This window comes from Jaculus jaculus, chromosome 7 (assembly GCF_020740685.1).
Source record: "Jaculus jaculus isolate mJacJac1 chromosome 7, mJacJac1.mat.Y.cur, whole genome shotgun sequence".
Lineage (NCBI taxonomy): Eukaryota > Metazoa > Chordata > Mammalia > Rodentia > Dipodidae > Jaculus > Jaculus jaculus.
Genome location: NC_059108.1, coordinates 111,954,115 through 111,981,269, shown reverse-complemented (window position 1 = coordinate 111,981,269; position 27,155 = coordinate 111,954,115). Strand labels below are relative to the sequence as shown.

The following is a 27,155-nucleotide window of genomic DNA, read 5'->3' as shown; positions in this document are numbered from 1 at the left end:
TCAATTCTGTCAGTTTTACCTGTATATTAATATGGCTTCTCATTAGGTACTTCAGTATTTATAGCTGTTATATTTTCTGGTTATATTGATAATTTATCACAGTTATATTTGGTAAAGTTTCTTTAGGCTATAGTCTGTGTTGGATACATCTTTTTATTCAAAACCCAACAGTGTTTGACACTGATAATTAAAAATATATATATTATTTCAGAGAGACTGAAAGAGAGAAGAGGCACATAGAGAGCAAATGGGTGCACCAGGGCCTTTGCACACTGCAAACAAACTCCTGATGCATGTGCTACTGTGTGCATTTGGCTTTACGGGGGTACTGGGGTGTCGAACCCGGGTCCTCAGGCTTTGTAGGCATGCTTTCTCTGAGAAAATTTAGTGTTCTTCCTTTTATTAGGTATTTTATATCAGCATTTTCCTAATTTCATTAGATGTTATTTCATGATTATTTTTTTTTTTTCGAGGTTGGGTCTCACTTTAGCTCAGGCTGGCCTGGAATTCACTATGTAGTCTCAGGGTACCCTCACACTCACAGCGATCCTCCTGTCTCTGCCTCCTGAGTGCTGGGATTAAAGGTACGTGCCACCACACCCGCTGTTTCATGATTTTAATGTGATATCATTTTTCATCCATTTACCATACTTGTCAGTTATTAAATACTTATGTAAATAATGTTTAGTATTACATATAATGCAAATTTCTCCAAAATGTTCATGTTCATATATACATTTAACATGGAATTTATTTATTTTTTAATTTCTTAAGTTCGTTTGTTTTTTTTTTTTCAAGGTAGGGTCTTGCTGTAGCCCAGGCTGACCTGAAATTCACTATGTTTCAGGATAGTTTCAAACTCATGGTGATTTTCCTACCTCTGCATCCCAAATGCTAGGAATAAAGGCATGTGCTACCATGCCCAGCTTCTTTCTTAGTTTTTGTGACAGGGACTGTGTAGCCCAGATTGGCCTCAAACTTGAATCTTCCTGCCTCAGCATCCTGGGTGGTGAGAAAGTACAGTTGAGGGAGGATAAAGTTTTGAGCCTTGTAACTCTGTTGATGGTACCAGAAAGTTACCAGCTATCTTCCTAAAAGATTTTATCTGTTGATCTTTCTAACAGTGCTGACTGCAAATTTCAGCTTGCATTTTCCCATATGCTCACATGCATACTTGTGAGATTTTAAAAGAGGATAATTTCACCTTGAAGCCTGTATATTCTCATGTGGTTTTAGACTACTTGTGTTTTTATAAATTGTCTATTTTTATCCTTTGCTGATTTTCTGTTGGGTCATTAATGCTATTTTAATATCCTAATGTTCATTAAACAGTTTGCTTTATTGCTTTGTCTAAAGTTTTTTTTGAAAAATAATTTGTTTTTTAATAATAGACATTTAATTAGTAATTTAATTTCCCTTTAAGTTTTTACATGGTAGCACTTGCTTCATATTTGTAAGTACTATTGTTGTCTCCTGTAATGCTTTATCAAGGCACATTTGTTTTGTGAACTAGGAGCCTTTTGTGGCCGATGAATACATTGAACGTCTTGTATGGAGAACCCCAGGAGGAGGTTCTAGAGGTGGGCCTGAAGCATTTGATCCAAAAAGGTAAAGTAAAATGCAGATTTTTTTTTTTTTCATAGCCTTAATTTAGTACTACAAACTTGGTTAGAATAGACATGACTGTGTTGGTATTCCTGTCAACATTTATATATGTGGCCCCCCCCAAAAAAAAAAAGCCCACAAAAGAAGAAACAATACAAAAAGCAGTAGAGATTTTAAATTTTGTTTTTCCTTTTATTCATTTTAGAGAAGTACTTTAATTGGTTTGAGGGAAAGGATTTTTTTTTTTTAATGCTTCACTGCTTCACGAATTTGTGTGTCATCCTTGCTCAGGGGCCATGCTAATCTTCTCTGTATTGTTCCAATTTTGGTATATGTACTACCAAACCGAGCACAAGGGGGGAAGGATTTTTATTGACAAGACTTTAATAATATTTTCTCCAATTAGTAATAAATTAGAGAAGACTGGTTATACTTGTGTGTGTGTATGTGTATGTGTGTGTTGCGTGTGTGTACAAATATACATATACACATGTACTTGTATTTGTGGAGGCTAAGAGGGCAAACTCAGGTGTCATTTTGTAGGAATGCCATTGTCTCATTGGCCTGAAGCTCACCCAGATGGCAAGACTGACAGGAAAGTGAGCCCTAGATCTTCCTGTCTCTCCTCCCCTGCACTGGATTACAAAACTGCTCCACCACGCCCAGCCACTGGTTATACTTCTAAAGCTAAAACATGGCTGGGCATGGTTATCTACACCTGGAAACTCAGCACAAGCTAGGCTGAGGTAAAAATGTGAGTTCCAGGCCAGCCTGGGGCACATAGCAAGACCCTGACTCTAACCAGAAAAACAAACAAAAGATGTTAAGTATGATCTTTTAAATTCATTAAATATGAATTGTATGAACAAAGTCACTGAATTCTGGGATCTGTACTATTTTTGTTATACATCTACCTTCTTGATTTGTATGTTATATAATGTCTTTATATTTGGAAATTTAATAGGGATTCTACATGAGATTTTCATATTGAAAAGTCAGTCAAGATTGGCTATATTTTGTTTTTTTTTTAAATTTTATTTATTTATTTGAGAGCAACAGACAGAGAGAAAGAGGCAGAGAGAGAATGGGCACGCCAGGGCTTCCAGCCACTGCAAATGAACTCCAGACACGTGCGCCCCCTTGTGCATCTGGCTAACGTGGGTGCTGGGGAATGGAACCTCGAACTGGGGTCCTTAGGCTTCACAGGCAAGCGCTTAACTGCTAAGCCATCTCTCCAGCCCAGTATTTTGTGTTTTTAAAGCTGAACAAAGCAGAAAGGAAATTATGACCCTTTCGAAAAACTTCCTTTGTTTCTGCTTGTGCACATGGTATATGCACATGTGTGCCCAATGGCACCCTGTGTACTTGCCTGGAGCAGGCTGTGCTGTCCTGTGGTGGCTAGGACAGGATTTCATTCTAGCCCAGGCTGATCTGGAACTTACTCTGTAGCTTCAAACTTTTGGTGATCCTTTTATTTCAGCCTACTGAGTGCTGGGATTAAAGGTATGTACCACTATGCATGTCTTGCAAAGTCTTTTTTTGGATTGATGAAATTTCAGCAAACTGCTATAGAGAAAATTGGCATTATCCTCTTTATCTCAATGAGCTCTTAGTAAGATTTAGTTTATAAGTGAATTGGTCATTTACTTTTGAGTAAAAGGTAAATTGAGATATATATATATATATATATATATATATACATATATAAATAAAACCTTCCTCTATTAGATTATTAGAAGAATTTGTAAACCATATCCAAGAACTCCAGATAATGGATGAAAGAATTCAAAGGAAAGTAGAGAAATTAGAGCAACAGTGTCAGAAGGAAGCCAAGGAATTTGCTAAGAAGGTTCAAGAGCTCCAGAAGAGCAATCAGGTAAACATTTAGCTAAGCAATGGATACATTATGTAGGCTATGTCTTCATCATGGTTATTATGATTTTCTTTCTGTTTCTTGGCTGCAGTGGCAAATTAAATTATAGCACTTGTAGTTTCTACTTCTCTGATCGTGTTGGATAAAATATTGGTGAATTGTTTTTGTGTACTCTTGCCACTGGCTTACTACTGGAGAGGGCTTGGAATTTTAAATTAATGGGGTTTACTGTTCAGTGTGGTCCTTGCTCTGCCTCTACTGGGAACTTTCAAGAGTGATGTGCTGGTAGACCTGTGCTTGCAGCAACTCTAGAATGAACCTTGAAGTGGTCACTTGTATTCTATGTAGTCGTGTTGTCCCTAGAGAAACCAAAGGTCACAAGATACATACATACTTGCCCCAGTGAGAATTCTTATGTGACCAAATGTGGCAAAAGCAGGTGTAGAGCTTTTCCTCAGTCTACTTTGCTGTAGGACCAAACTTCTTAGTCCCTCTTGGGCCCTGGGGTTAATCTGGAATCTTTAAACTTCTTTCACAGGCTGGGCTTAATCTAGAATTTGATTGCCCTTCCTGGGTGCAGTTTGCTCAACATTCTAGAATTTTGCTGCCTCCTGAGAAGAATTTGTTCTTCAATGTCAGATTTAGTAAGCTAATTTCTTCCAAAGCTATGTTTATATTCTTTCATTTAAACATTTATGGCTATGAGAAAATAATTAAAGAAGTTGGTAATTTATGTACAATAGTGTGTTTTTAAAGTTATAATAGCATCCACATGCTTCTCATACATTTTTCCTTAGTAATAAAAATAATGTTGATACTGAAGCTAGCAAACTATGGAGTCAATCTACATGAATTTGAATTATAGCTCTGCTGTTTTAGTTGAATATCTTGGGCCCTCATTTTTTAAAATTTTATTTAAAAAATCAAAAAAGAGCATAGTAAATTTATATAAATATATAATTATCTCTAAAACACTTGTGCCTTTGTAAATATAAAACTTACTGTTTCATTATGTTTTCACATATGTGATTAGTATTCCATGTTAAGAACTAGGTATCATTTTGCATAACATCTATAATATACTGTGATCTATAATTTTAAGTGCATTTATTCTTATAGTATATTTTGATTATAAATAACATTTTTAAATAACTACTACAACCCAATTCACAAAGTAGAAATAGTTTTTAGAAATACATTCTTTTTTCACTAGGACAGTGAATAAACAAAGACATTTCCAAATAACGAATCTTGGTGCCAATACTAGTGAATTCCTTCAGCTTATCAGAGCAAAACCTATTCAAGAAATAGTAGCTGAATTATTTTGAAAATGTGCAAAGTATTAAAGGAAAACAGTTTTTCAAAAGCCATGAAAAAATAATATTTTTTAATTTTAAAAATATTTATTATTTATTTATTAGAGACAGAGAGAGGGAGAGAATGGGCGCGCCAGGGCCTCTAGCCACTGCAAACAAACTCCAGATGCATCCGCCACCTTGTACATTGGCTTATGTGGGACCTGGAAACTCGAATCTGGATCCTTAGGCTTCACAGGCAAGCACCTTAACTGCTAAGCCATCTCTCCAGCCTGCCAGAAATGTTTTTATTGATTTATTTGCAAGGAGAGATATAGAGATAGAAAGAGAGAATGGGCACTCCAGGGCCTCCAGCCACTGCAAACAAACACCAGATGGATGCATGTACCACTTTGTGCACCTGGCTTTATGTGAATACTGGGGAATCAAACTGGATCTTTAGGCTTTACAGGCAAATGTTTTAGCTGCTGAGCTATCTCTCCAGCCCAGGAAATTTTTTTGTTTATTTGTTTTATTCAGGGAGGGTCTCTCTCTAGCCCAGGCTGACCTGGAATTTATTCTAGTCTCAGGGTGGCCTTGAACTCACAGCAATCCTCCTACCTCTGCTTCCCAAGTGCTGGGATTAAAGGCGTGTACCACCATGCCTGGCTAAGAAATATTTTTAATTGAATAAAACTTTAGAAAAACTGCTGGGCCCTTATGTTTTTAATCTGTCAAATGAGTTGCTAGGGCAAGTCAATAACAAAGAAATTAATAATGATATTTAATATGAAATAAATGATGTGTCTTGAATAGTATCTGACACAGAGCAAGTCCTTAGTAAGTGTTTGCAGCTTTTTGCTTCTGTAAGATTAGAACAAAAGTACCATGCTCAGTTATCAATAATTCTACTATTGGTAATTCTGAGGAATTCATTACACATGATTTTCATCCATCATGACAATTCGGTAGGACAAAAGAAAGGGAAAGCAATAGACCTTTGCCTTAGTAGACTAATTGCTGCAGTTTTATGAAATAAAACATTGGTGTCCCTGTTTTTGGTGGGAGCTGTTGAGACAGGGTCTTAAAAGGTAGCATGTACTCTTCTTCCTCTCAGCTTCCCAGGTGCTGGGTGGTTTAGGCATGTGTCAAATGTACATAACTTAGCAGTGTCGCGCCCCCCCCCCCCAATGTAGTGTCTCGCTCTAGCCCAGGCTGACCTGGAATTCACTGTGTAGTCTCAGGGTGACCTTGCACTCATGGCGATCCTCCTACCTCTGCCTCCCAAGTGCTGGGATTAAAGGCGTGTGTCACCACGCCCTGCCTAGCATAGCTTTTATATATTTTAAATGAATGTATTTCTTCCTGCTTCAGTCATTGCCTTTCCTTCTGGCATGTTTTCTAATCTCTTCGGGCAGGCTCTTCTGGAGATGGGTCCCTCCATGTAGTTGGTAGCTTTTTTTTTAAAATATGGAACACTTCATGAATTTGTGTGTCATCCTTGCGCAGGGGCTGTGCTAATCTTCACTGTATCATTCCATTTTTAGTATATGTGCTGTTGAAGTGAGCACATACTTGGTAGCTTTAACAACTATGTAGGGCCCTGTGGTGCTGAATGTTTTTATTAAGACAAGATGAGTAAGTACCCTTACTACTTAGTCAATGAGTAAGTGTATGCGTGGTAAATGTGGTTTGTAATGTAAAAGTTTCAACTAGGATAAAGGTTTATAGATCACATCAATGCTAATGAGTATGAGTTGTTTTGTAGGTCTCATGCATAGTTTGTATTTCCTGTAGTTAGAATGGTTATTTATTTATTTTGGTACTGGGGTTATATCCTTGGCCTCATGCATGATAGGCAAGTGGTTATGATGGGTATTAACTTTTAAAGTTAGTTCTCTGATTATATTTTATGCTTATGCACATTTTTTCCTAGGTTGCCTTCCAACATTTCCAAGAACTGGATGAGCATATTAGCTATGTAGCAACAAAAGTCTGTCACCTTGGAGACCAGTTGGAGGGGGTAAACACACCTCGACAACGGGCAGTGGAGGCTCAGAAATTGATGAAATACTTTAACGAGTTTCTAGATGGAGAATTGAAATCTGATGTTTTTACAAATTCTGAAAAGGTAAGCACTTTCAGAGGACCAAAGCAAATTACAACCTGGATATTAATGTCCTAACTATGAGTTATTTGAATTCTGACTTCCTATAATCAGAATTCAAGTAACCGAGGAGCTAATATATTGAACATTTTTACTGTTCTGAAATGTAATTTGGTATAGTTGCCTATATATTGCTAGTGAAGTATAATTGATTTGCTTCACAGTTTAATGCTAACTGTATTCATAGTATTTCTTTACCCTATTTGACTTTCAGTATTAATAAAATTTACAATTTTTAAATAGCTACATGGTGATAGGGTGATCTGACCAAAATTAAATAAGTTGAAATGTCGTACTCTTTTATTACTTGAATAAAAATCCCCCCTAAAGAATTAAAGTAGTTTAGACCATGGAGAATTAAACACTGAATTGTTTGTTAATGCTTTCTTTAATATGATTACTTAATCTTGTTTCGGGGGTACATGGTTGTGCTTGTTTTATAATCCCAAGAAAAGGTAATTTAGGTTGCATTTTTTTGGTGGGGGAAATAAAAGTACATGAAAGAAATGGACATTTTTATGAATCATTTATGCTCAGTGAAGTATTGGCCACTTATTTTGAATGGTTTTCCTGAATTGTACCAAACTCATTCTGTAGACTATCAGATAACAGGATAAAAGCTAGGTGGTATTGAAGTTTGCTTTGAATTAAGCAGCATAATTCTTTTTGTTAGTAGAACTCTCTAAGCCCAGTGGAATTTATAATTTCAGAGATAATTGATAAATGGTTATGTAACTATAGATAATCCTTCTAAAGAAAATACTTTAAAGGATAAATTTCATGAATTATAAAATAAAACTGATAAGATAAACGTCATGAAAAATGGGGTGCTTTAAGGGTTTGTTACAGAGCAGCTAGCCATGGTGGCTCATGCCTATAAACTAGCACTTAAGAGGATGAGGTAGCAGGATAGCTGAGAGTTTAAGGCCATCCTGGGCTACAAAGTAAGTTCCAGATCAGTCTGAGCTACAGTAGAACTTGCCTCAAATGGTAACTTACACCTGTTATCTCAGAACTCATGAGGCAGGAGTTTGAGGCCAGTCTGGGACTGTAAACTGAGTTCCAAGTCAGCCTGGGCTAGAGAAGGCCCTACCTCAAAAACATTCAATAACATTGATAATAATTTGTAAGGTTGCTTGGGAGATGGCTCAGTGGATAAAGTGCTTTCCTTGTGGTGTGAGTTTAGATTCACAGTACTCACGTCAAAATGCTGAATGTGAACATGCATGCCTTTAATCCCAGAGTTGTGGAGTCAGAGATAGGCTGGTCCCTGGAACTCGTTAGCTAGCTAGCCTAGCCAAATTGGTAAGTTCTTGGTTTAGAGAGAGATGCTGTCTTAAAAAAAATAAGGTGGAGAGTGATAGAAGACTACAGACTCTAAGAAGAGAGCAATAAAGGAATGCACTTGGCTGTTGACCTCTGGCCTCCACAAGCACATGTATGCATGTGCATGAGCACCTGCACACACATGTGCCCACACAAACACACACATGCACACACATATGCATATTGCACACTAAAAAAAAATTTGTAAAAATTAGTAGTATCTTCTGTGTATTTATATGGTTTATATATATATTTATTTTTATTGATATTATTTATATTTATTTATATTATTATTATATATACAAGGCTTAAACCTGAACTGTGTTTCAGGATACTTTATGGAATCTTTAATATGTTTTTTCTAAACATTAACTAATACTCATCATTTACCAACCGGAGAAAGTTTCCTTTTATAACATCTTTTAAAAATTCCTGGCCTGGAGAGACGGCTCAAAGGTTAAAGGCGCTTGTTTGCAAAACTGACAGCCCTGGTCAATTTCCCAGTACCTATTTCAAGCCATATATACAAAGTAGCACATGTGTCTAAAGTTTGTTTCAGTAGCAGCAAGCCCTGGTAAGCCCATATTTTCTCTCTCTCTCTCCCTCTTTTTTTCTCTCTCAAATAAATAGAAATACTTTTAAATTCTGTTTTACCTGTTAAAAAATTGAATACTGTTCAGGTTTGATACCTAAGCTTGCTTTGGATTATACTTGTTGGATTTTGTGATGGCTTAGTGCTCTGTGCAGAGAGCTTCCCCAGTGTGAGCCTGTTTATCTAAATGTAGCTTAGGGTCATCATTTAGAATCTTGACAAACAGCTATGTTTAGATTGACTGTCTTTATTTTTAACCTGATTGATATTTATTTGTATGTCTACCACTTAAAGCTTTTTAAGATTATAGTCCCCATTAATTTTTTTAAATTTAATTTTATTTATTTGAGAGAGAGTGAAAGGTAAACAGAGAGAATGGGTGCGTTAGGGCCTCCAGCCTGTAAAGAACTCCAGATACGTGTTACCTTGTGCACCAGGCTTATGGGAGTCCTGGAGAATTGAACCTAGGTCCTTTATAGCTTTTCAGACAAACACCTTAACTGCTAAGCTATCTCTCCAGCCCTCCCTTTAAACTTTTTAAATTACTCTCAATGACACATAGTTTGTGATGTTACTGTTACCTCTTAGTTTGGGAGGGTTTTTTTTTAAAATCTTATTTATTTGAGAGAGAAGGAGGGAGGGGGAGAGAGAGAGAATGGGTACACCAGGGCCTTTACCCACTGCAAAAGAACTCCAGAAGCATGAGCCACCTTGGACATCTGGCTATGGGATTCCTAGAGAATCAAACCTGGGTCCTTTTGGCTTTTCAGGCTAGTACCTTAACTCCTAAGCTATTCCTTCAGTCCTGTGAAGTTTTAATGAAGAAAAAATATGTTTATATTGTTAGTTTATTCATTTGATTATGTAATTTTAGAGAAGCAAATATAAACTGAAATAGAATATTTAAGTTAATTTCTCTTTTTTCCCCTCTCCTTAGCTTCATTTTTTGTGTTCCTTTTCCTTTCATATCCTGTGCTCCTTCTTTATTATTTAACCTATGCTTTTTTTTTCCCCCTTGTCACTTGTTTACTAATTAAGTAAGAGCCATAATTTTTGGTCTGGTGCTATAAATCTAACCATATGATATTGGCTTGCCAAATGTCAGGTTACTTCTAGCTATTTCATTTTCTGGATTCTGTGCCAGTCACTTTCAGATAGAAAGAAAAGGAAAATCACCCGCATAGCTAAGGAGATGTGATTGTAGAAGGAGTTAGTTGGATAAAATGCCAGACACAGCTTGGTGTGGGGCACACACCTTTAATCCCAGCACTCAGGAAGTGAAGGTAGGAGGATGGCTATGAGTCCTGGCCAGCCTGAGACTACCTAATGAATTCTAGGTCAGCCTAGGCTAGATCAAGACCCTACCTCAAAAAACCAAAATAAATAAATAAAAGCCAAACACACTTATTTTTTGTTTTAGCGTGTGTGTTGTATGTGTATGCATGTGTGTGAGTGCAAGCATGTTAGCCACGGTATGTATGTGGAGATCATAGGAAAACTCATGTGTCCTGCTCATCTTCCACCTTCTTTTGAGGCAAGGTCACATGTTCACTTACGCTTTCCCAAGGTCAGCTGGCCCTCCCCAACTTCCAGAAGACTGCTGTCTTCCAGCAGGCTCAGCTGTGATTACTTTGCCTACCACAGTGTCTAGTTTTTCATATGGGTGCTGGGTTCGGAAATAGTTTGCAAAAGTGCTTTTATCCTTTAAGCCATCTTCACAGCCTCTTGTTTTAAAATATTTTACTTACTGCATATATTACATAAAATTTGTGGTCATTTCAGGATCTTTTCATGCTCTTACTTGGAAAAAATGCAACACTTTATGTTCACTTCTGTACAAATGCATTTTTTCCCTCTCCCCTCCATTCCTTACACCTTTGCCCTGTCCTCTCTCTTTGAGACAAGGTTTCATTTAACTCAATCTGGTCTTAAACTTGCTATGTAATTGAGAATGGCCTTGAACTTCTGATCTTCCTGTCTCCTCTTCCTGAGTACTGAGGGTATAAGCGTATACCACTGCACCTGCTTTCATGCAGTGATTGGGACTGAACCCAGCACTTCATAAACACTAGGCTACATCTTCTCCTTAGAATAGCAGCTTACTAGGGTTGGGAAGATGACTCAGCAATTAAAGCTTGCTTGCAAAACCTGCTGGCCCTGGTTCAGTTCCCAGGCCATATACATGAGACAGCCATAAAAACTGCTTCAAATATCTTAAGGTTTTCGCCAGTGGAAAGAGGTCCTGCTGCACACGCATGACACACACACACACTAATTAAATAGTAGAGCAGTAACCTACTGTTCTTTATATAGATGAGGCCTGATGACTCTTGTTCTCTTTAAAATTGACTGGGTAGTGTCCTAACTCCTCCCTCCCAATATCAGTAGCAAATGCAAGCAATTTGTTGCATTATGATTTTGACATTTTTTTGTATCTATTACTGTATATTTTCAGGAGCTATTATATATTGTATATATTAAGGTTCTGTTGCTTTATATGAGTTTTACAAAATGACTAGCTGTGGGGAGTCGATTAAAACAAGCATTAATTACTGCTGTATTACTTATACATTTAACCAAGTTTGCACACAGTACACCGCCTTTAAAAGAATGAAAACAAATTCCTGATGGAAACAGCTAGCTGTATATTGTTTGTATTCCTTCTGAAGTGCATATTGACAAGGGAAAATGATGGCTCTGCTAGTATGACTAAATAGCACCTGCAGCAGGGCAGAGGGAGCATGTGGCAGCTGAAAATGAGTGACTTGCTGAGTCCCAAAGAAGTGTTGACTGAAGCAGGAATGCTGTTATTCGCAATTGTGGACTAAGAAGGAGCAGGCCCTGCTGTTACCCATAGAAGTTAGCTAGGGCTCACAGGAGTGTTGGAAAAATCTTTAGTGATGTTCTTAGTCTTTCCTTCCTGTTTATAATTTTTTGTTCATTGATTTTGTTTTTGTTTTTGTTTTGTTTTTCTAGGTAGGGTCTCACTCTGGCCCAGGCTGACGTACAATTTGCTATGTAGTCTCAGGGTGGCCTTGAACTCAAGGCGATCCTTCTACTTCTGCCTCCCAAGTGCTGGGATTTAAGGGCGTGTGCCACCATGCCCGGCTGTAATTTTTTTTTGTAACAAAATAAATCATCATAAAGTCATTTATTAAAATTGTGCCTAAACAAAGTAGGTGCTAATTTGAAACTTAAAGGAGAGAATGATTTTTCTACACTGTTCTGTCAGTAAGCACAAATGTCTATGTTGAAAAAATTATAGACATCTTTCCCAAGGTCCTTTGTTCAACTACTTAAAAAATGTATGAATATTTCTGTACTATATTTCTTTCAGATTTTGTAGTATTAAACTTTGTCTTTTGGAGCAAATATTAATTGTTGCTTATTCATTTAATTTAAAGTGGGCATATACCATGCAGAAGTCTGTTCTAAATTATTAACTCATTTTCATTGTGCTGAACTTCATGACCTTAGAAATTACACTTTGCTTTTGACAAGCACAGATTTTTGTTACTTCAGAGCAAAGCTGAATTGTAAGTTTCAGTGACAAAGGAATTATATACCAAGAAATTACAAAATCTCAGTACCAGAAAGATAAATGTTTGCAGTTTGGCTTATTATGGTGGTATCTCACTTGTGTTCATGTTGCCCAAGAGGTTTTCTTGCTATTGTTGGGTTTTTAAAGAAAAAAATTCAGGGAAGGGCATGGCTATATTGAAAAATATTACTATTTTCAGCTCTACTATTAATTGTTGCCATGTATGAGTTCTACTTAATTATTGCTTGTATTTTCTTAATAGATAAAGGAGGCAGCAGACATCATTCAGAAGTTGCACCTAATTGCCCAGGAGTTACCTTTTGATAGGCAAGTTTATGTCTCAAAGAGCTAATTTGTAAATATGGTATAATTTATGGACTAAACTTGATTTTTTTCCTGTGTAATTTTTCTTTGCTCATTAAACAACAAAAATTTACTGAGCCCTGTCTTTGTATGAGATTGAATACTTTCTTTAAAAAATATGGACTACTCAATATCTAAATTTATTTATTTGTTTTGGTTTTTCGAGGTAGATCTCGCTCTTGCCCAAGCTGACCTAGAATTTACCATATAGGCTCAGGGTGGCCTAGAACTCATGATCTTCTTACCTCCCAAGATCCTCCTCTGCCTCCCAGTTGCTGGGATTAAAGGAGTGAGCCACTGCCCCCAGCTTAATGTCTAAATTTAATGATATACCTCGTTTATCTTCTGAAAAAATTTAATGGAGATTTTTGGTTTTTTATCAGTTGAAGTATAATTTTGAATTTCAGACTTTAAGAATTAAGGTGGTAAAGACAGAGTTTAAGCATAGGTCTACTAAACTGCTGTTTTGTATTTCTAGATAAGGGTTAGGTTTTGATTGCTGTTCAAAAGCTGATGAAAGCCATAAAGTTTCTTCAAAAAATTAAGAAAAACACAGTTTTTAATGGAGTTCTATACTAGCTATTGAATCCATAGAACCCTGGAGAACTTAGGTTAAGAACTCTGTTGCTTATTAGGCGCCAGCCTAAAATAAACTATCCATCAAGGACAGTTTTTTCCTGATTCTTTTAAAAAACTATTTATTCATTTATTTGAGAGAAAATGGGCATGCCAGGGCTTTTAGCAACTGCAAATGAACTCCAGATGCATGCGCCACCTTGTGCATCTGGCTTATGTGAGTACTGGGGAATAGAACCTGAGTCCTTAGGCTTTGTAGACAAGTGCCTTAAATGCTAAGCATTACTCCAACCCTTTCCTGGTTCTTCTAGTCCATGGACTGCTATATACCTTAATAAAATCTTGGTAGAAGTAGTTCTTGCATATGGATATCTGAAAGAAATATGACTTTCTACATGACGGACAATGTCTGTTATTCTTCTGTTAATACTTGAAGATCTTCAGGTACAGATAGAATATGAATATATTGCTATACTTAAAACTTGAGCATTATCTCCAAACATAGTTATCTCCCTTCTCTAAAAATACTTATTTTTCAATCCTGTACCATCATAAAAGATTAGAAGCAATAATTTTATTTTTTATTTATTTTTTTTAAATTTTATTTTCATCTATTTATTAGAGGCAGAGAGAGGGGGAGAATGAGAGAGAGAGAGAGAGGGAGAGAATGGGCACACCAGGGCCTTTAGCCACTGCAAACGAACTCCAGATGCAAGTGCCACTATGTGCGTCTGGCTTACGTGGGACCTGGAGAATCGAACCTTGGTGCTTAGGCTTCACAGGCATGTGCCTTAACCACTAAGCCATCTCTCCAGCCCTAGAAGTAATAATTTTAAAGTCATTCAATGTCTCATACCTCTTTTATCTCATTTTGGTTTTAGACCATTTGTTTATGAATAATATGTCTAGTTCAAAAATAGGTGCATGCTAATAGTGGGGCTATAGCCCCCATCCCACCTTTCATTTTGTTTTTCCACTCTAGACCACACCTGCATGTATTCCTCTTGTCCATTCCACAAGTTTACAACTTTCTGAGAGTTTTATTCGCATTTGTGTGTGTTTTCTGTTATGCAGAGGAGTGAACCTAGAATCTCTCACATATGCTAGGCAAGCTGCCTACTACTGAGCTATAACTCCAGCCTTTCTGCCAAGCCTAAGATTTGAATATATATACTAGTTAGATCTATTTTTTCCCACACATCAGTATAGCCTTATATCTGCTCCATCATCTGCCATGACTTTGCTATATCACTTTTATATAGCCCTCTGAATTTGTATTTCCTTCCTCAGCTGCCTTTAGCATCTTTTTCTAGCCAGTCTCATTCTTCAAATGACTGATTGCGTATGATCTCTCAATATCAATTTTCTATGCCATATATTTTCCCTTGATGTTTGGTATTTGAAAAGATTTTAGTGTATATTATTTTAGTTTTCATTTGTAAAAATATAGAATGGTTGTTCTAGGTACATTGTTGGTGAATTTAAGTAAGGGCGACAAGCTAGTTTTGGGACTGGCTGAGTTGTTAGTGCCTCGTGCACATCACTTCCTTTTTGTTTGGTTTTTCGAGGTAGGGTCTCACTCTGGTCCAGGCTGACCTGGAATTAACTCTGTAGTGTCAGGGTGGCCTTGAACTCATGGCGATTCTCCTAACTCTGCCTCCCGAGTGCTGGAATTAAATGCGTGCGCCACCACACCCGGCCACTTCCTTTTTTAATAAAGAAATTGATTATTCACTATGAATTTCGTAAATGAGAACCAACTAATCCATATGAATTGCCTAAATTCAGTTTTGTCACCTGACATGCTCTTGTCAGTACTCTTTCTGTGGTTTTTATGTTTTATAATAATTCAAAAAGTTTTATAACAGTTGTATGTTTACAGAGAAGTTATAAAGATAATAGTGTTCTCATATATCTCATATCTGCTTTCCTCTTTTGAAATATCTTATATTACTATGGTATGTTTATCACAACTAATGGACTTCATCATTATTTTGTTTTTTATCTTTTAGGTTTTCAGAAGTAAAGTCAAAAATTGCAAGTAAGTGGAGTCTACTTAGCATTTTTCTTAAGTTAAGAGCAAACCCTACTAGTGTAAAAGAACAAACAAATAGCAAAAGGTGAAAAAGTGAGAACAATGTCATCTGCTCATGCCATCCAGAAGTTTGATTTCTCCTCCCTGGAAACAGCCCCCATAAGCTTTCATGATGTATTCTTCCAGTGTACAGGCATGACATATGTCACATGTGTGTATACATTTCCACACTTATGCATATCCTGATTTTAAGATAATTGGGAGCCAGGTATCTTCTTTTATTTATTTATTTATTTTGTTTTTTCTAGGTAGGGTGTTGCTCTAGCCTAGGCTGACCTGGAATTCACTATGTAGTCTCAGAGTGCCCTCCAACTCATGATGATCCTCCTCTCACTGTTTCCCAAGTGTTGGGATTAAAGGCGTGTGCCACCACACCTTGCTTGACTTGTTATTTTAAATATATGTATGTATGTGTATGTGTATATATGTATGTGTGTGTGTGTGTGTGTGTATATATATATATATACACACACACACACACACACATACATACACACAAATACATACATACATACACACACTAATATACTAATACATATATATTAGTATATTTTTAGAGATAGTATTCATATACATATCTCTGAATAAAGGTCTTTTGTAACGCAAAGACACGAGCATCTTGGTAACTTACATGATTGCTTTGGTTCTTGTCCATTATTGGGTTGTATTTAAGCTAGGCTATTCTGTGTTTCAGAAATGTGCTGTTTCCAGGTTTCATCCATAGTAGCGTGGGTCACAGTTTACAAGGCCATTTTGCAGAAAATCATTGAACCATACCTGTGTTTTCTAAAAGTCTTAAAATAAGAATGGCAGAGATAGTTGAATTTGCAGGGAATACTGTTGTTCATTATAAATCTGTTCAGGGTTCAAGTATTCATTGAAAACCATAATTGCCTTGTGAGTCCAGTAGTACATCAAGGACTACATACTGTTTTGCTAGTATTCATGCTAAAGGTATTGAACTCTCTTATAAGAGAGTTCCATCCATAGGTTTAGGTTTAAGATTTAAGGTGTTTTTTTTTTTTTAATTTATTAATTGTTGTTTTTGTTTTGTTTTGTCTTTTGCTTTAGAACTGGCATATGGAAGGTTTTCTATTTTTCTCATTTTGAAAAATATGGTCAGCTTTTGATTTAAGTAATGATAGGTAATTATGTGATAATTATAAATGCTCTGGGGCTCTCAGGTGTTTTTCCAATTTGGAAGTTTTTTTGTTTTGAAACATACATCTGCCGGGTATGGTGAAACACACCTTGAATCCCAGCACTTGAGAGGCAAATGTAGGAGGATTGCCATGAGTTCAAGGCCACCCCGACAAGACTGCATAGTAAATTCCAAGTCAGCCTAGGCTAGAGTGAGACCCTACCTTGAAAAGAAGAAAAAAAAAAAATAGATCTGTGTACCTCTACATATTATAAGGGGCTAGATCTGCTGTCTGTAATTTCATGATGTTTTTATAGTTCTTCCAAAAGAAAGCAGATCCATACTCACTATGTTTGTAAGTGATTTAGATGCTTGTACATAACTTGAATACTTAGAATGCTTCAATATAGTTGGATGGCTTTCTGTTTTTAGGCAAATATCATGATTTGGAATGCCAGCTGATTCAGGAGTTTACCAGTGCTCAAAGAAGAGGTGAAATCTCTCGAATGAGGGAAGTAGCAGCAGTTTTACTTCATTTTAAGGTAAATGTTAAAATGTTAAGTGAGACCAGTCTTCAAGGTTGTAGAGATCTTCCTTTCTTTGTGCTATAGTCTGACTTTCCCCTGTATATCACAGAGAACTTTCATTGTCTTAAATAATTAGGAATGTATATTTACATGTATTCCTGTAAGTAGTGCTTCAAGTCATATTTCCAATCTCCTTGCTTTTTAATGTATTTTTTTCAGTCAAGAATGTTATGAAATAGGGAAAAAGAAAGTAAATCTGACCATAAAGATCTAGTGGAAGGCAGGAATCAAAGAGTAGATGCAATGTGATTAGTAAAACAAATCTAGGAGATCTCAGATGGTTGATACAAAGAAATGTTTTCCTGGAATATGAATTAGAGAGAGAATTTAAAGAGCATTTCTGCAATTGAACTCTTTAAAGAAGTAGTTCTTGGGCTGGAGAGATGGCTTAGCGGTTAAGCGCTTGCCTGTGAAGCCTAAGGACCCCGGTTCAAGGCTCGGTTCCCCAGGTCCCACGTTAACCAGATGCACAAGGGGGCGCAGGCATCTGGAGTTCGTTTGCAGAGGCTGGAAGCCCTGGCGCGCCCATTCTCTCTCTCTGCCTCTATCTGTCTTTGTCTCTGTGTCTGTTGATCTCAAATAAATAAATAAAAAATGAACAAAAAATATTAAAAAAAAGTAGTAGTTCTTCCTTCAGTCTATTTGCCATATTTGTCATATTTGTGTCAGACTAAGGAAATAAAAGTTGTTTGTTGTACTTCTTGTTTTAATAACTTCTGATTAACAATGAATTTTGAAACAGTAGTACACATATAACTTACTTTACGTGTTTGTAATGTATAGATCTGTTAATACACAAATATCATTATATTGAGCTTAATATGCTATGTTATATCTTAATGAACACATTATATTGAAATGGATTTGTTTGAAAAAATAAGTTTCAGACTGCCAGGTAAACACAGTTCTATCCAGATCCTTACAAGGAAAGGAAATGCTTTTAATATGTAAAACCTTTCTCAAGACTTTTAAATCTTTCTATGTGTTTTGGAGTTTAAAGAGATGACCAAATGATCATAAGACAGAAATTAGTGCAGAAAACATAATACCATAGCTTTTGTCATTTGTCTAAAGGGCAACAAGAATATAAACCGACTGATTAATGTCATGGAAAGTGGAAGAAGATGCCTATGTTAAGTACTGGTTTTCTACAGTTAAGTTTGTTTAATGCCAACAACTACTGATCATTCACTGGGATAGGAGATATAGTTTTATTCCATATAATACTTTTGTTGAGCTTCTTATTATAATAAGCCATAGCAATGATAACATTGTGCTTCTGTTTTATAGGGTTATTCCCATTGTGTCGATGTTTATATAAAGCAGTGCCAGGAGGTAATGTGACAGTGTGCTTTATATTGAATTTTATATTAATTTGTATTTTAAAACCATTGAGCAATTAAACATTTTGTATTTACAATCTAAAATGCTTGTGCTTCTTAGGGTGCCTACTTGAGAAATGATATATTTGAAGATGCAGCAATACTCTGTCTACGAGTTAACAAGCAAGTTGGAGATATCTTTAGTAATCCAGAAACAGTACTGGCTAAACTTATTCAGAATGTATTTGAAATCAAACTGCAGGTAACTTTAAACAGTGTTTAAAAAGTAAATAGTTTTTAAGGCAATATGTGTTTATTATTTCCTACAAGATTTTGTTTTATTTTTTAGGTTAGCATACAAAGTGGTGGGTTTCGCCATGGCATCTTCATAAGTATGTGTCATCATTATACTTTGTTTTCCTTCACATAGTCCTCTCTTTGTATTCCATTACTTTTTCTTTCTACCTCCTTTAGATCTTTGCCTCACCTCTCATGATCTCCTTTCTAGTTTCATGAACAACACACACACACCTTTAAATCTAGGTTTCTTAAGTAATAGAAAATTGATATTTGCTTTGCCAGATAGCATATTGCTTATCATACTGATTTCCAGTTTCATCTATTTTCCTGCAGTTATCATTATTTCATTTTTCTTTATGGATGCATACAATTCCATTGTGAGTATGTATCATATTGTTGTATGTTGTCATCTGTTCATGAACATGTAGGTGGGTTATATTTCCTAGCTATTATGAATAGTGCAGCAGTAAACATAAATGTGAAGATTTCTGTGGTACATTGACTTAGAGTCCTTCAGATATATACCCAAAGGTGGTGTAGCTGAATCATATGGTAATTCTGTTTTTAGTTCTTGAAGAACCTCTATATTGATTTTCATAGTGGATATTTCATCTACAAATTTTTATTTAAATGTAGTTTGCTTATATAATGACCTTAGGAAAAGTAATACATTTACTTAAGGGAAAAAGAATGCCAGTATCATTTTTTAAGTAGTTTGTTATTTACTCAGGAAAAGGTACTGATAACCAAGTGTTATCAAAGCATATTTTAGGAATTGATTCTAGCAGTAATAGGAGTGATATATTATATTGTAATAGTAGGGCCCTCATGTTGACAGAGTTTTTAAAATAGTCATCATTTAGACCAAAGGTGACATTTGTGAAATTGAACAGGAATTGAAAGTATGGTCTAGAGAAGTTTTAATGATAAGAAGCTAACATGAAAAAGGAAAAACGTCATTAACTGAGAATCTTTACCTTCATAGCACTATAATTTCAGACTACTTTTCATAAACCATGTTTACCACTGAATTAAGCAATATTCAACAAGTATTTATTACTTAAACACAATTCTGGATTGTGAAAGCCTTTAAAGATGCTAGTCTATGTTGTAATTCTCTAGCAATAAGGTTATATAAAGCAGTTTTCACCTTCACTGACTGAGGAATCTTATTTGATAGAGTGCTTGTTATAGTTATCTAGACTGCAGCTAGAACTGCTTTCCCATGGAATTGATTCTAATGGTATTTCAAAAGAAGAGAGCCTCTAAATTCTTTTTTTTTAAATTTTTTTTTTAAAATATTTTTTTAATGTATTTATTTGAGAGCAACAGACACAGAGAGAAAGACAGATAGAGGGAGAGAGAGAGAATGGGCGCTCCAGGGCTTCCAGCCTCTGCAAACAAACTCCAGACGCGTGCGCCCCCTTGTGCGTCTGGCTAACGTGGGACCTGGGGAACCGAGCCTCGAACCGGGGTCCTTAGGCTTCACAGGCAAGCGCTTAACCGCTAAGCCATCTCTCCAGCCCACTAAATTCTTAATGCATAGTCTCAAAACTGATATAGTTCTTCCATAGATAAATATGAGAAGTAGTGACATTTGAAAACTTGATTTTTTATTCAGAATTCATCTATTTCTATACATTATTTTTATTGGATTTTTAAATAAATGCACTCTGAAGCTCCATTCATTTTAGAAAAAAATCTGTCTTGAAAAGTTAGACTATTATTTATTTAACAGTGTTGATTTTTTTTTTTTTTTTAGAGTTTTGTGAAAGATCAGTTAGAAGAATGTCGGAAATCAGATGCAGAGCAATACCTCAAAAATCTCTATGACCTATATACAAGGTATATTTTTAATTATTAGAAAATAATAATAGATCTTAGTCTTTTGTTTTTAATTTTTTAAGTAGAATATTTGAATGTATTCAGTAACTTTGTCAGATAGCCATATCCTTTTTAGCATTAATTGCTGGCTGTGTAGACTAGAATTGTTCAAGAACAGCACTCTTACTATATTAATTTGAGGAATTGAATCTTGTGCTTTTATCTTAAGTAAGACCCATAGGACCTTTTTAAAGTAATACTTAAGGATTTTGTTTCTGATATTATTTGTGAACTAGGTCACAATTTTATTTTTTTATAAGTGTAATTGTACTTATCTGCAGTTAAAAGTTTAGAAATTACAAGAGGAAATGACTTACCAAATAACAATTTCAGCCTTAAGTTATATGTAAATTTGTCTAGTTCTAGTTTTCTTGTGAACAGCAGCCTTACCCCTAAGAGATATGACACAGAAGCATCATGCAGAGTACCTTTTCCTTCACGTTTTCTAACTGGTGCTCTACTTCATTCTCTTAGCTCAGTAATAGCAACTTCAGTATTTTCAACAGTGAGATGTAAAAACTAGAGGATAGACAAGAACTAAAAGGTGCACAGAGAGTAAACCTCTTAGTACTGTCCAGATGTACTGTGGCAAATGACATTAGAGCACTCTTGAGGTCATTCTGCCACCATTGCCATTTCTAGACTGCTTATCGTCGCAGTTTCTTTCCTTAGTCACCCCTAGTCATTTGTAGTAACTTTCAAAATTATGTCATTTGTTATATTCCTTTCTATTTTATATATAGCTTTGTAGAGCCAGTCTCTGCATCCTAAGTATTTGCCCAACATTTAAAAATTGATGGTTTAATATATAGATCATTAAAATCACATTATACCTATATGTATTCTTTAATACTGTTATTATACCAAAAAATATGAGTTGATCTTTTTCTCCGTCTTTTCCATGACAAGAACTACCCATCTTTCCAGCAAGTTGATGGAATTTAACTTAGGTACTGATAAACAGACCTTCCTGTCTAAACTTATCAAATCCATTTTCATTTCCTATTTGGAGAACTATATTGAGGTGGAGATTGGGTATTTGAAAAGCAGAAGTGCTATGATCCTACAGCGCTATTATGATTCAAAAAACCATCAAAAGAGATCCATTGGCACAGGAGGGTAAGTATTCTAGTAGCAAAAATAGTCTATCATAAAGATACCATACATCATAAATGTCCCATGTGGTCCTCATTCACTAAGAAAAGCTAAATTATATTTAATAGATTGATGAAATGTGTAGTATGTTCAAGTGATTAAAAATCTCTACAATTTTGAAGATAATTTTGTGTGTGGGAGGGAGGGTGTGTAGTAGGTTTTTTTTTTTTTCTGTATAGATGCCTGTAGAGGTCAGAGGAGAATGTTAGAAGTCCTCCTTTGTTGCTTATTTTTTTGAGACAGTCTTTCACTGAGCCTGGAGAGTCAGAATGCCTGAATTGTGAGCACCCAACCATCCTCCTATGTCTACGTTCTGCAGTGAGCTTACAGGCATATGTGGCCTCGCTCAGCTTTTTTTTCAAAAAATTATTTATTTATTTATTTGAGAGCGACAGACACAGAGAGAAAGGCAGATAGAGGGAGAGAGAGAGAATGGGCGTACCAGGGCCTCCAGCCACTGCAAATGAACTCCAGACGCGTGCGCCCCCTTGTGCATCTGGCTAACGTGGGACCTGGGGAATCGATCCTCGAACCGGGGTCCTTAGGCTGTGATTCACAGGCAAGCACTTAACCGCTAAGCCATCTCTCCAGCCCTTGCTCAGCTTTTAACACAGAGATCAAAAGCACTCTTGCCTACTGACCCTAGGAAATTTTATTTTTAGGCAAGGCTATTTAGTAATCTATAACTTAATAATGCTATTTAGAATACCTTACTTCCTAAGTTGGAATTCAACTGTAGCTAAAAAGTATTTTAAAATCCTAACTCTAGATTTACTCTTTTTTCAGATGAAAGTTTTCACAAAACTAGTTATTTGAATTAGAACTTAGATCTCTTGGGCTGAAGAAATGGCTTAGCGGTTAAGGTACTTGCTGGCAAAGCCTAATGACTACCAGGTTTGATTCCCCAGTACTCACGTAAGCCAGATAGATGCACACAGTGGTGCAAACATCTGGGTTTCGTTTACAGTGGCTAGAGGCCCTGGTGCACCCAGTCTCCATCTGCCTCTTCCTCTCTGTAGCAGACAGCTTCAGGTTCACTGAAATGAACTTTCAGACCACACACAGTTATGAAGGAAAGGATATTTATTGAAGCTTACAGATCCAGGGGAAGTTCCATAATGGTAGAAGAAACTGGCCTGTCTTCACAGGACTAAGCAGAGAGAGAGAAGCACAAACCAAAAAGCCAGAAGCCACACTTTAGGAACTCCAGCTAGGCTCACTTTGCATATCTTTAGATTGAAGTCTGAAACCCCCCACTACACCTTAAGATCCACCTAGTAAGAATGCCTCCAGCCAGGTGGCTGCAGAATGCAAACTACAAACTGTAGAAAACTGAACATATTGGGGGCCATCTATTCAAACCACCACACTCCCTCATAAATAAATAAATAAAATATAAAAAGAATATATTAAAAAGAACTTAGATCTTTTGATTGTTGGTGCATTTTTTTGTGATTTGTATTTTATTTTTTGTTGATAACTATATGGTTGAGAGTATTTGACGTTAAAATCTAAAGGTAGTAAACTTTTTTTCTTTCTTGTCTATATGATGTACTAGTATTCAAGATTTGAAAGAGAGAATTAGACAACGGACCAACTTACCATTGGGGCCAAGTATTGATACACATGGGGAAACTTTCCTGTCCCAAGAAGTGGTGGTTAATCTTTTACAAGAAACTAAACAAGCTTTTGAAAGATGCCATAGGGTAAGAATGTTTGTATAGATATTTTTTCTATATAGTTGTGTATTTTTTTTACCATATTTATATAAATATAGAAATAGTTTATAGTTGGGATTATTTTTTTAAAGAATTATTTTGTTAATTGATAGTTTTAGTAAATTGCATATATTTATGGATGTATGTGATGTTTTGATAGAAATGTACACTGCTTAATATTCAAATCAGGACAAGCCTGCATACCTTCTCAAACACTTTATGATGAAAACATTTCAAGTCCATTGTTTAGCTTCTTAAAAATGTATAGTACATTATAATCTGGAGCCACCATGTTAGCATGTTAGAGCACTAGAAAGTATTTTCCTTAAGTGTGAAATGGTGCCTGTTGACCATTCTTCCCCATCCCTTCCTCTCTCTGGGGAAGATCATATAGTATTTGTTGTTCTGTTCCCGGATTCATTCATTTAACATAATGTCTTCCAGTTCTATCCATATTGTTGCAAACAATGACATTTCATGCTGAACAGTGTTATTCTTTTGTGTGTGCATGCATGTGTATGTGCATATAGCATGTTTTCTTTATTGATCGTTTTGTGAACAAAAATTGATATTTGGCTGTTGTGAATAGTGTTGCAATAAATATGGGAATACAGGTCTCTCTTGCTACATGCAGATTTCACTTACTTTGTTTATATACCTAGTAGTGGGGTTGCTGGATCATAGATGTTTTGTTTTCAGTTTGTGAGAAATGTTCATGCTGCTTTCCATAATGGCTGTACTCATTTACATTCCCATGAACAGTATGCAAGAGTTCCTCTTTCTCCACATTCTCACCAGCACTTACCTGTTATCTTTTTTATTTTAATTTAATTTTTATTTTCAAGCAAAGAGAGAGGGAGAGGAGAGGAGAGAAGAGAAGAGAAGAGGGGAGGAGAGGAGAGAGAGAGAAAAAAAATGGGTGTGCCAGGGCCTCCAGCCACTGCAGACGAACTCCAGATGTGTGTGCCTCTTGTGTACCTGGCTTACGTGGGTCCTGGGGAATCAAACCTGGGTCCTTTGGCTTTGCAGGCAAGCGTCTTAACCACTAAGCCCATCTGTTATCTTTTTGATCATAGGAAAGAAGTGATAACTCAATGTGTTGGGTTTTTTTTTGTTTTTTGGTTTTTTTGTTTGTTTTTTTTTGAGGTAGGGTTTCACTCTAGCTCAGGCTGACCTGGAATTCACTATGTAGTCTTAGGGTGACCTCGAACTCAAGGAGCTCCTCCTACCTCTGCCTCCCGAGTGCTGGGATTAAAGATGTGCACCACCATGCCCGGCTCTCAATGTGCTTTTCATTGGCATTTCTTTTTTATGTTTATTATTATTATCAACAACATTCTTTGTATGGATACATTATGTGTTCATCAGGGATGCTCCTCCGTGGAGTTGCAGGTACTCCCTGTGGGGTTGCTTGTGGTTTATGCCTAGTGGGAACAGCAGTCAGTTACTTTGGGGGACTGATTGGCATTTCTTGGTGATTGGTGATGTTGATCAGTTTTCATTGTATGCTTGAGCTCCTTACATATTCTGAATCTTCTAATTATTAGATGTATAATTTGCAAATATTTTCTTTTATTTTGGCTGTGTGCATTCTTTTGCTTTGCAGAAGTGGCAATCTCATTTGGCTGTTTTCACTTTTGTTTCCTGTGTTTTGGGGGTCTCATTCAAGAAACCCTGTCCTATTCCAGTGTCTTCAAGTATCCCCACTCTCTCTTTTTAACACTTTCATAGTTTTAGGACATATCAAGTCTTTAGTTGAGCTGATTTGTGTATCCGATGAGAGGGTTCTAGTTACATTCTTCTGCTTGTGGACATCCACATACTGAACTCCTTTGATTGTAAACTGTTCTTCTAATCTGTGTTATTAACATTGTCAGGCAATTATTTGACTGTAGATAGGCGAGTTTACTTCTAGTCTAAGTCATTGGTCTATTATGTGTCTTTCTTTGTCTGTACCATGCTGTTTTGATTACTAAAGTATTTCTTATTGTTAATTTCTAATTTTCTTTTGCTGTACTTAGAAAAGGTTCTCAACTTTTAAATTTTTGTTTTGATTTGCTTTGTGACCTACCACTTGTTCTTTAATAGAGAATATTCCACATGCTATTGAAAATAAGATGTATTCTGCAGCTTTAGGATGGAAGTTCTATAGTCATCTGTTAGGTTCATTTGGTCTGCAGTACAGTGTAGCTCTGCTACTTCTTGGTTGATTTCCTGTCTGAGTAATCTGTTCTTTGCTTAAAGTTGGAGAGTAAAGACCCTCTCGGACTTTATCATTACTGTATTGGAGGATACGATTTGTTTTATACCTTTTGAATTGTATATTTGAATGTTGTAATATTGAATGTATGTGTATATTCAGTTGTTATCTTTTGCTAAATTATTCCATCATTATATAATGACTTTGTCTCTTTTGTGGCTTTCTTTTTTAGCTTATGTGTTTGTGTGTGTAATGTGGTGAGTGTTGTGTGTTTGTGAGCCTTTGTGGTGCCCAAGGCACTTGCTTACAGTGCAATGTGCTTGCAATGGCTGGAGCACCTGCATTACTCATCCTTCTTGTTTGAATCTCTTGTTTTGGTCTTGTTGAAATCTCTTGCCAGTGATTCCAGAGCCTGCTGTTTTTCCTTGAGCTCCAGTGATCCCCAGGTCTTTAGACCTTTGTTCACCTGTGGGACTGGGGTTATATGTGCCATGGCTATACTCAGCTATTTACATGGATTCTGGAAATCAATCTTAGGCTGTCTTTAATCCTTACTCATATACATATATATTTTTTTTTTCATTTATTTTCAAGCAGAGTGAGAGACAGAATGAGTGTGCCAGGACCTCTAGCCACTGCACATGAACTCTAGTCTAGAACCTGTGTGCCACTTTGTGCATCTAGCTTTTACATGGGAACTGGGAGTAGAACTGTGGTCATTAGGTTTTGTAGGCAAGGGCTTAACTCTCAGCCATCTCTTTAGCCCTAGGCCCTTACTCTTACACAAGAAACACATTTCATGGCTGAACTGTCTCTCCAGCCTGTATCCTTGGTTGTTTTTTTTTCTTTTTTAACTTTGTGACTTAAAAGTCTATTTTATCTGATCTAAGTATGACCACTTGTGCTTTCTTTTGTATTCCATTTACAGAGACCATCATTTTTCCTTTCATTATATTCTGTATCTGTCTTTAGAGTAAAATGATTTTTTTGTAAGCAGTAAATATATAGTTGAGTCTTGGTTTTTCTTAATCCATTCAGTCACTGAGAATTTAATCCATTTACATTTAAAGTGATTATTGATCAGTAAGATTTTAGTACTGCTATTATGTTAGTTATATTCTTGCTTTCTTTTCTAGCTTCTTTCTCCCTGTCATAGTTCTTCCTTTGTGGTTAAGTGATTTCTCTATAGTAGTGTTTTGATTCTTTATTATTTTTGGTATGTTTGTAGTTATGAAGAACCTTGAACGTCTTTCCATTATAGCAAGCTCCTTTGAGTTGATAGCAATATAACTTCTGGTTATAAGGATATGAGAAAAAGGAATAATAATATTAATAATAAATCTCTATACTTGTATTCTGTTCCTTTATGTACTTTAAAAAATTTTTTTGATGTCCCCTTTCACATTTAATATGGC

General features: G+C 36.1%; 1 protein-coding gene and 2 non-coding genes across 3 annotated transcripts in view; 1 reads left to right on the top strand and 2 right to left on the bottom strand.

Annotated features, from left to right (window-relative positions):
- Exoc5 (exocyst complex component 5) overlaps positions 1 to 27,155 on the top strand; it is a 64,751-nt gene that overhangs the window by 12,095 nt on the left and 25,501 nt on the right. Inside the window, exons 2-12 of the mRNA XM_045154285.1 lie at positions 1,514 to 1,608; positions 3,334 to 3,481; positions 6,710 to 6,904; positions 12,662 to 12,726; positions 15,351 to 15,379; positions 17,007 to 17,116; positions 18,452 to 18,496; positions 18,605 to 18,745; positions 20,546 to 20,628; positions 21,577 to 21,786; positions 23,381 to 23,528. Coding sequence (XP_045010220.1) covers positions 1,514 to 1,608; positions 3,334 to 3,481; positions 6,710 to 6,904; positions 12,662 to 12,726; positions 15,351 to 15,379; positions 17,007 to 17,116; positions 18,452 to 18,496; positions 18,605 to 18,745; positions 20,546 to 20,628; positions 21,577 to 21,786; positions 23,381 to 23,528 — 1,269 coding nt within the window. The remainder of the gene's footprint in view (positions 1 to 1,513; positions 1,609 to 3,333; positions 3,482 to 6,709; positions 6,905 to 12,661; positions 12,727 to 15,350; positions 15,380 to 17,006; positions 17,117 to 18,451; positions 18,497 to 18,604; positions 18,746 to 20,545; positions 20,629 to 21,576; positions 21,787 to 23,380; positions 23,529 to 27,155) is intronic.
- LOC123462469 lies at positions 1,852 to 1,958 on the bottom strand. The gene has a single exon (XR_006638291.1). It is a non-coding gene; the product is annotated as a U6 spliceosomal RNA (small nuclear RNA).
- LOC123462454 lies at positions 6,238 to 6,344 on the bottom strand. The gene has a single exon (XR_006638276.1). It is a non-coding gene; the product is annotated as a U6 spliceosomal RNA (small nuclear RNA).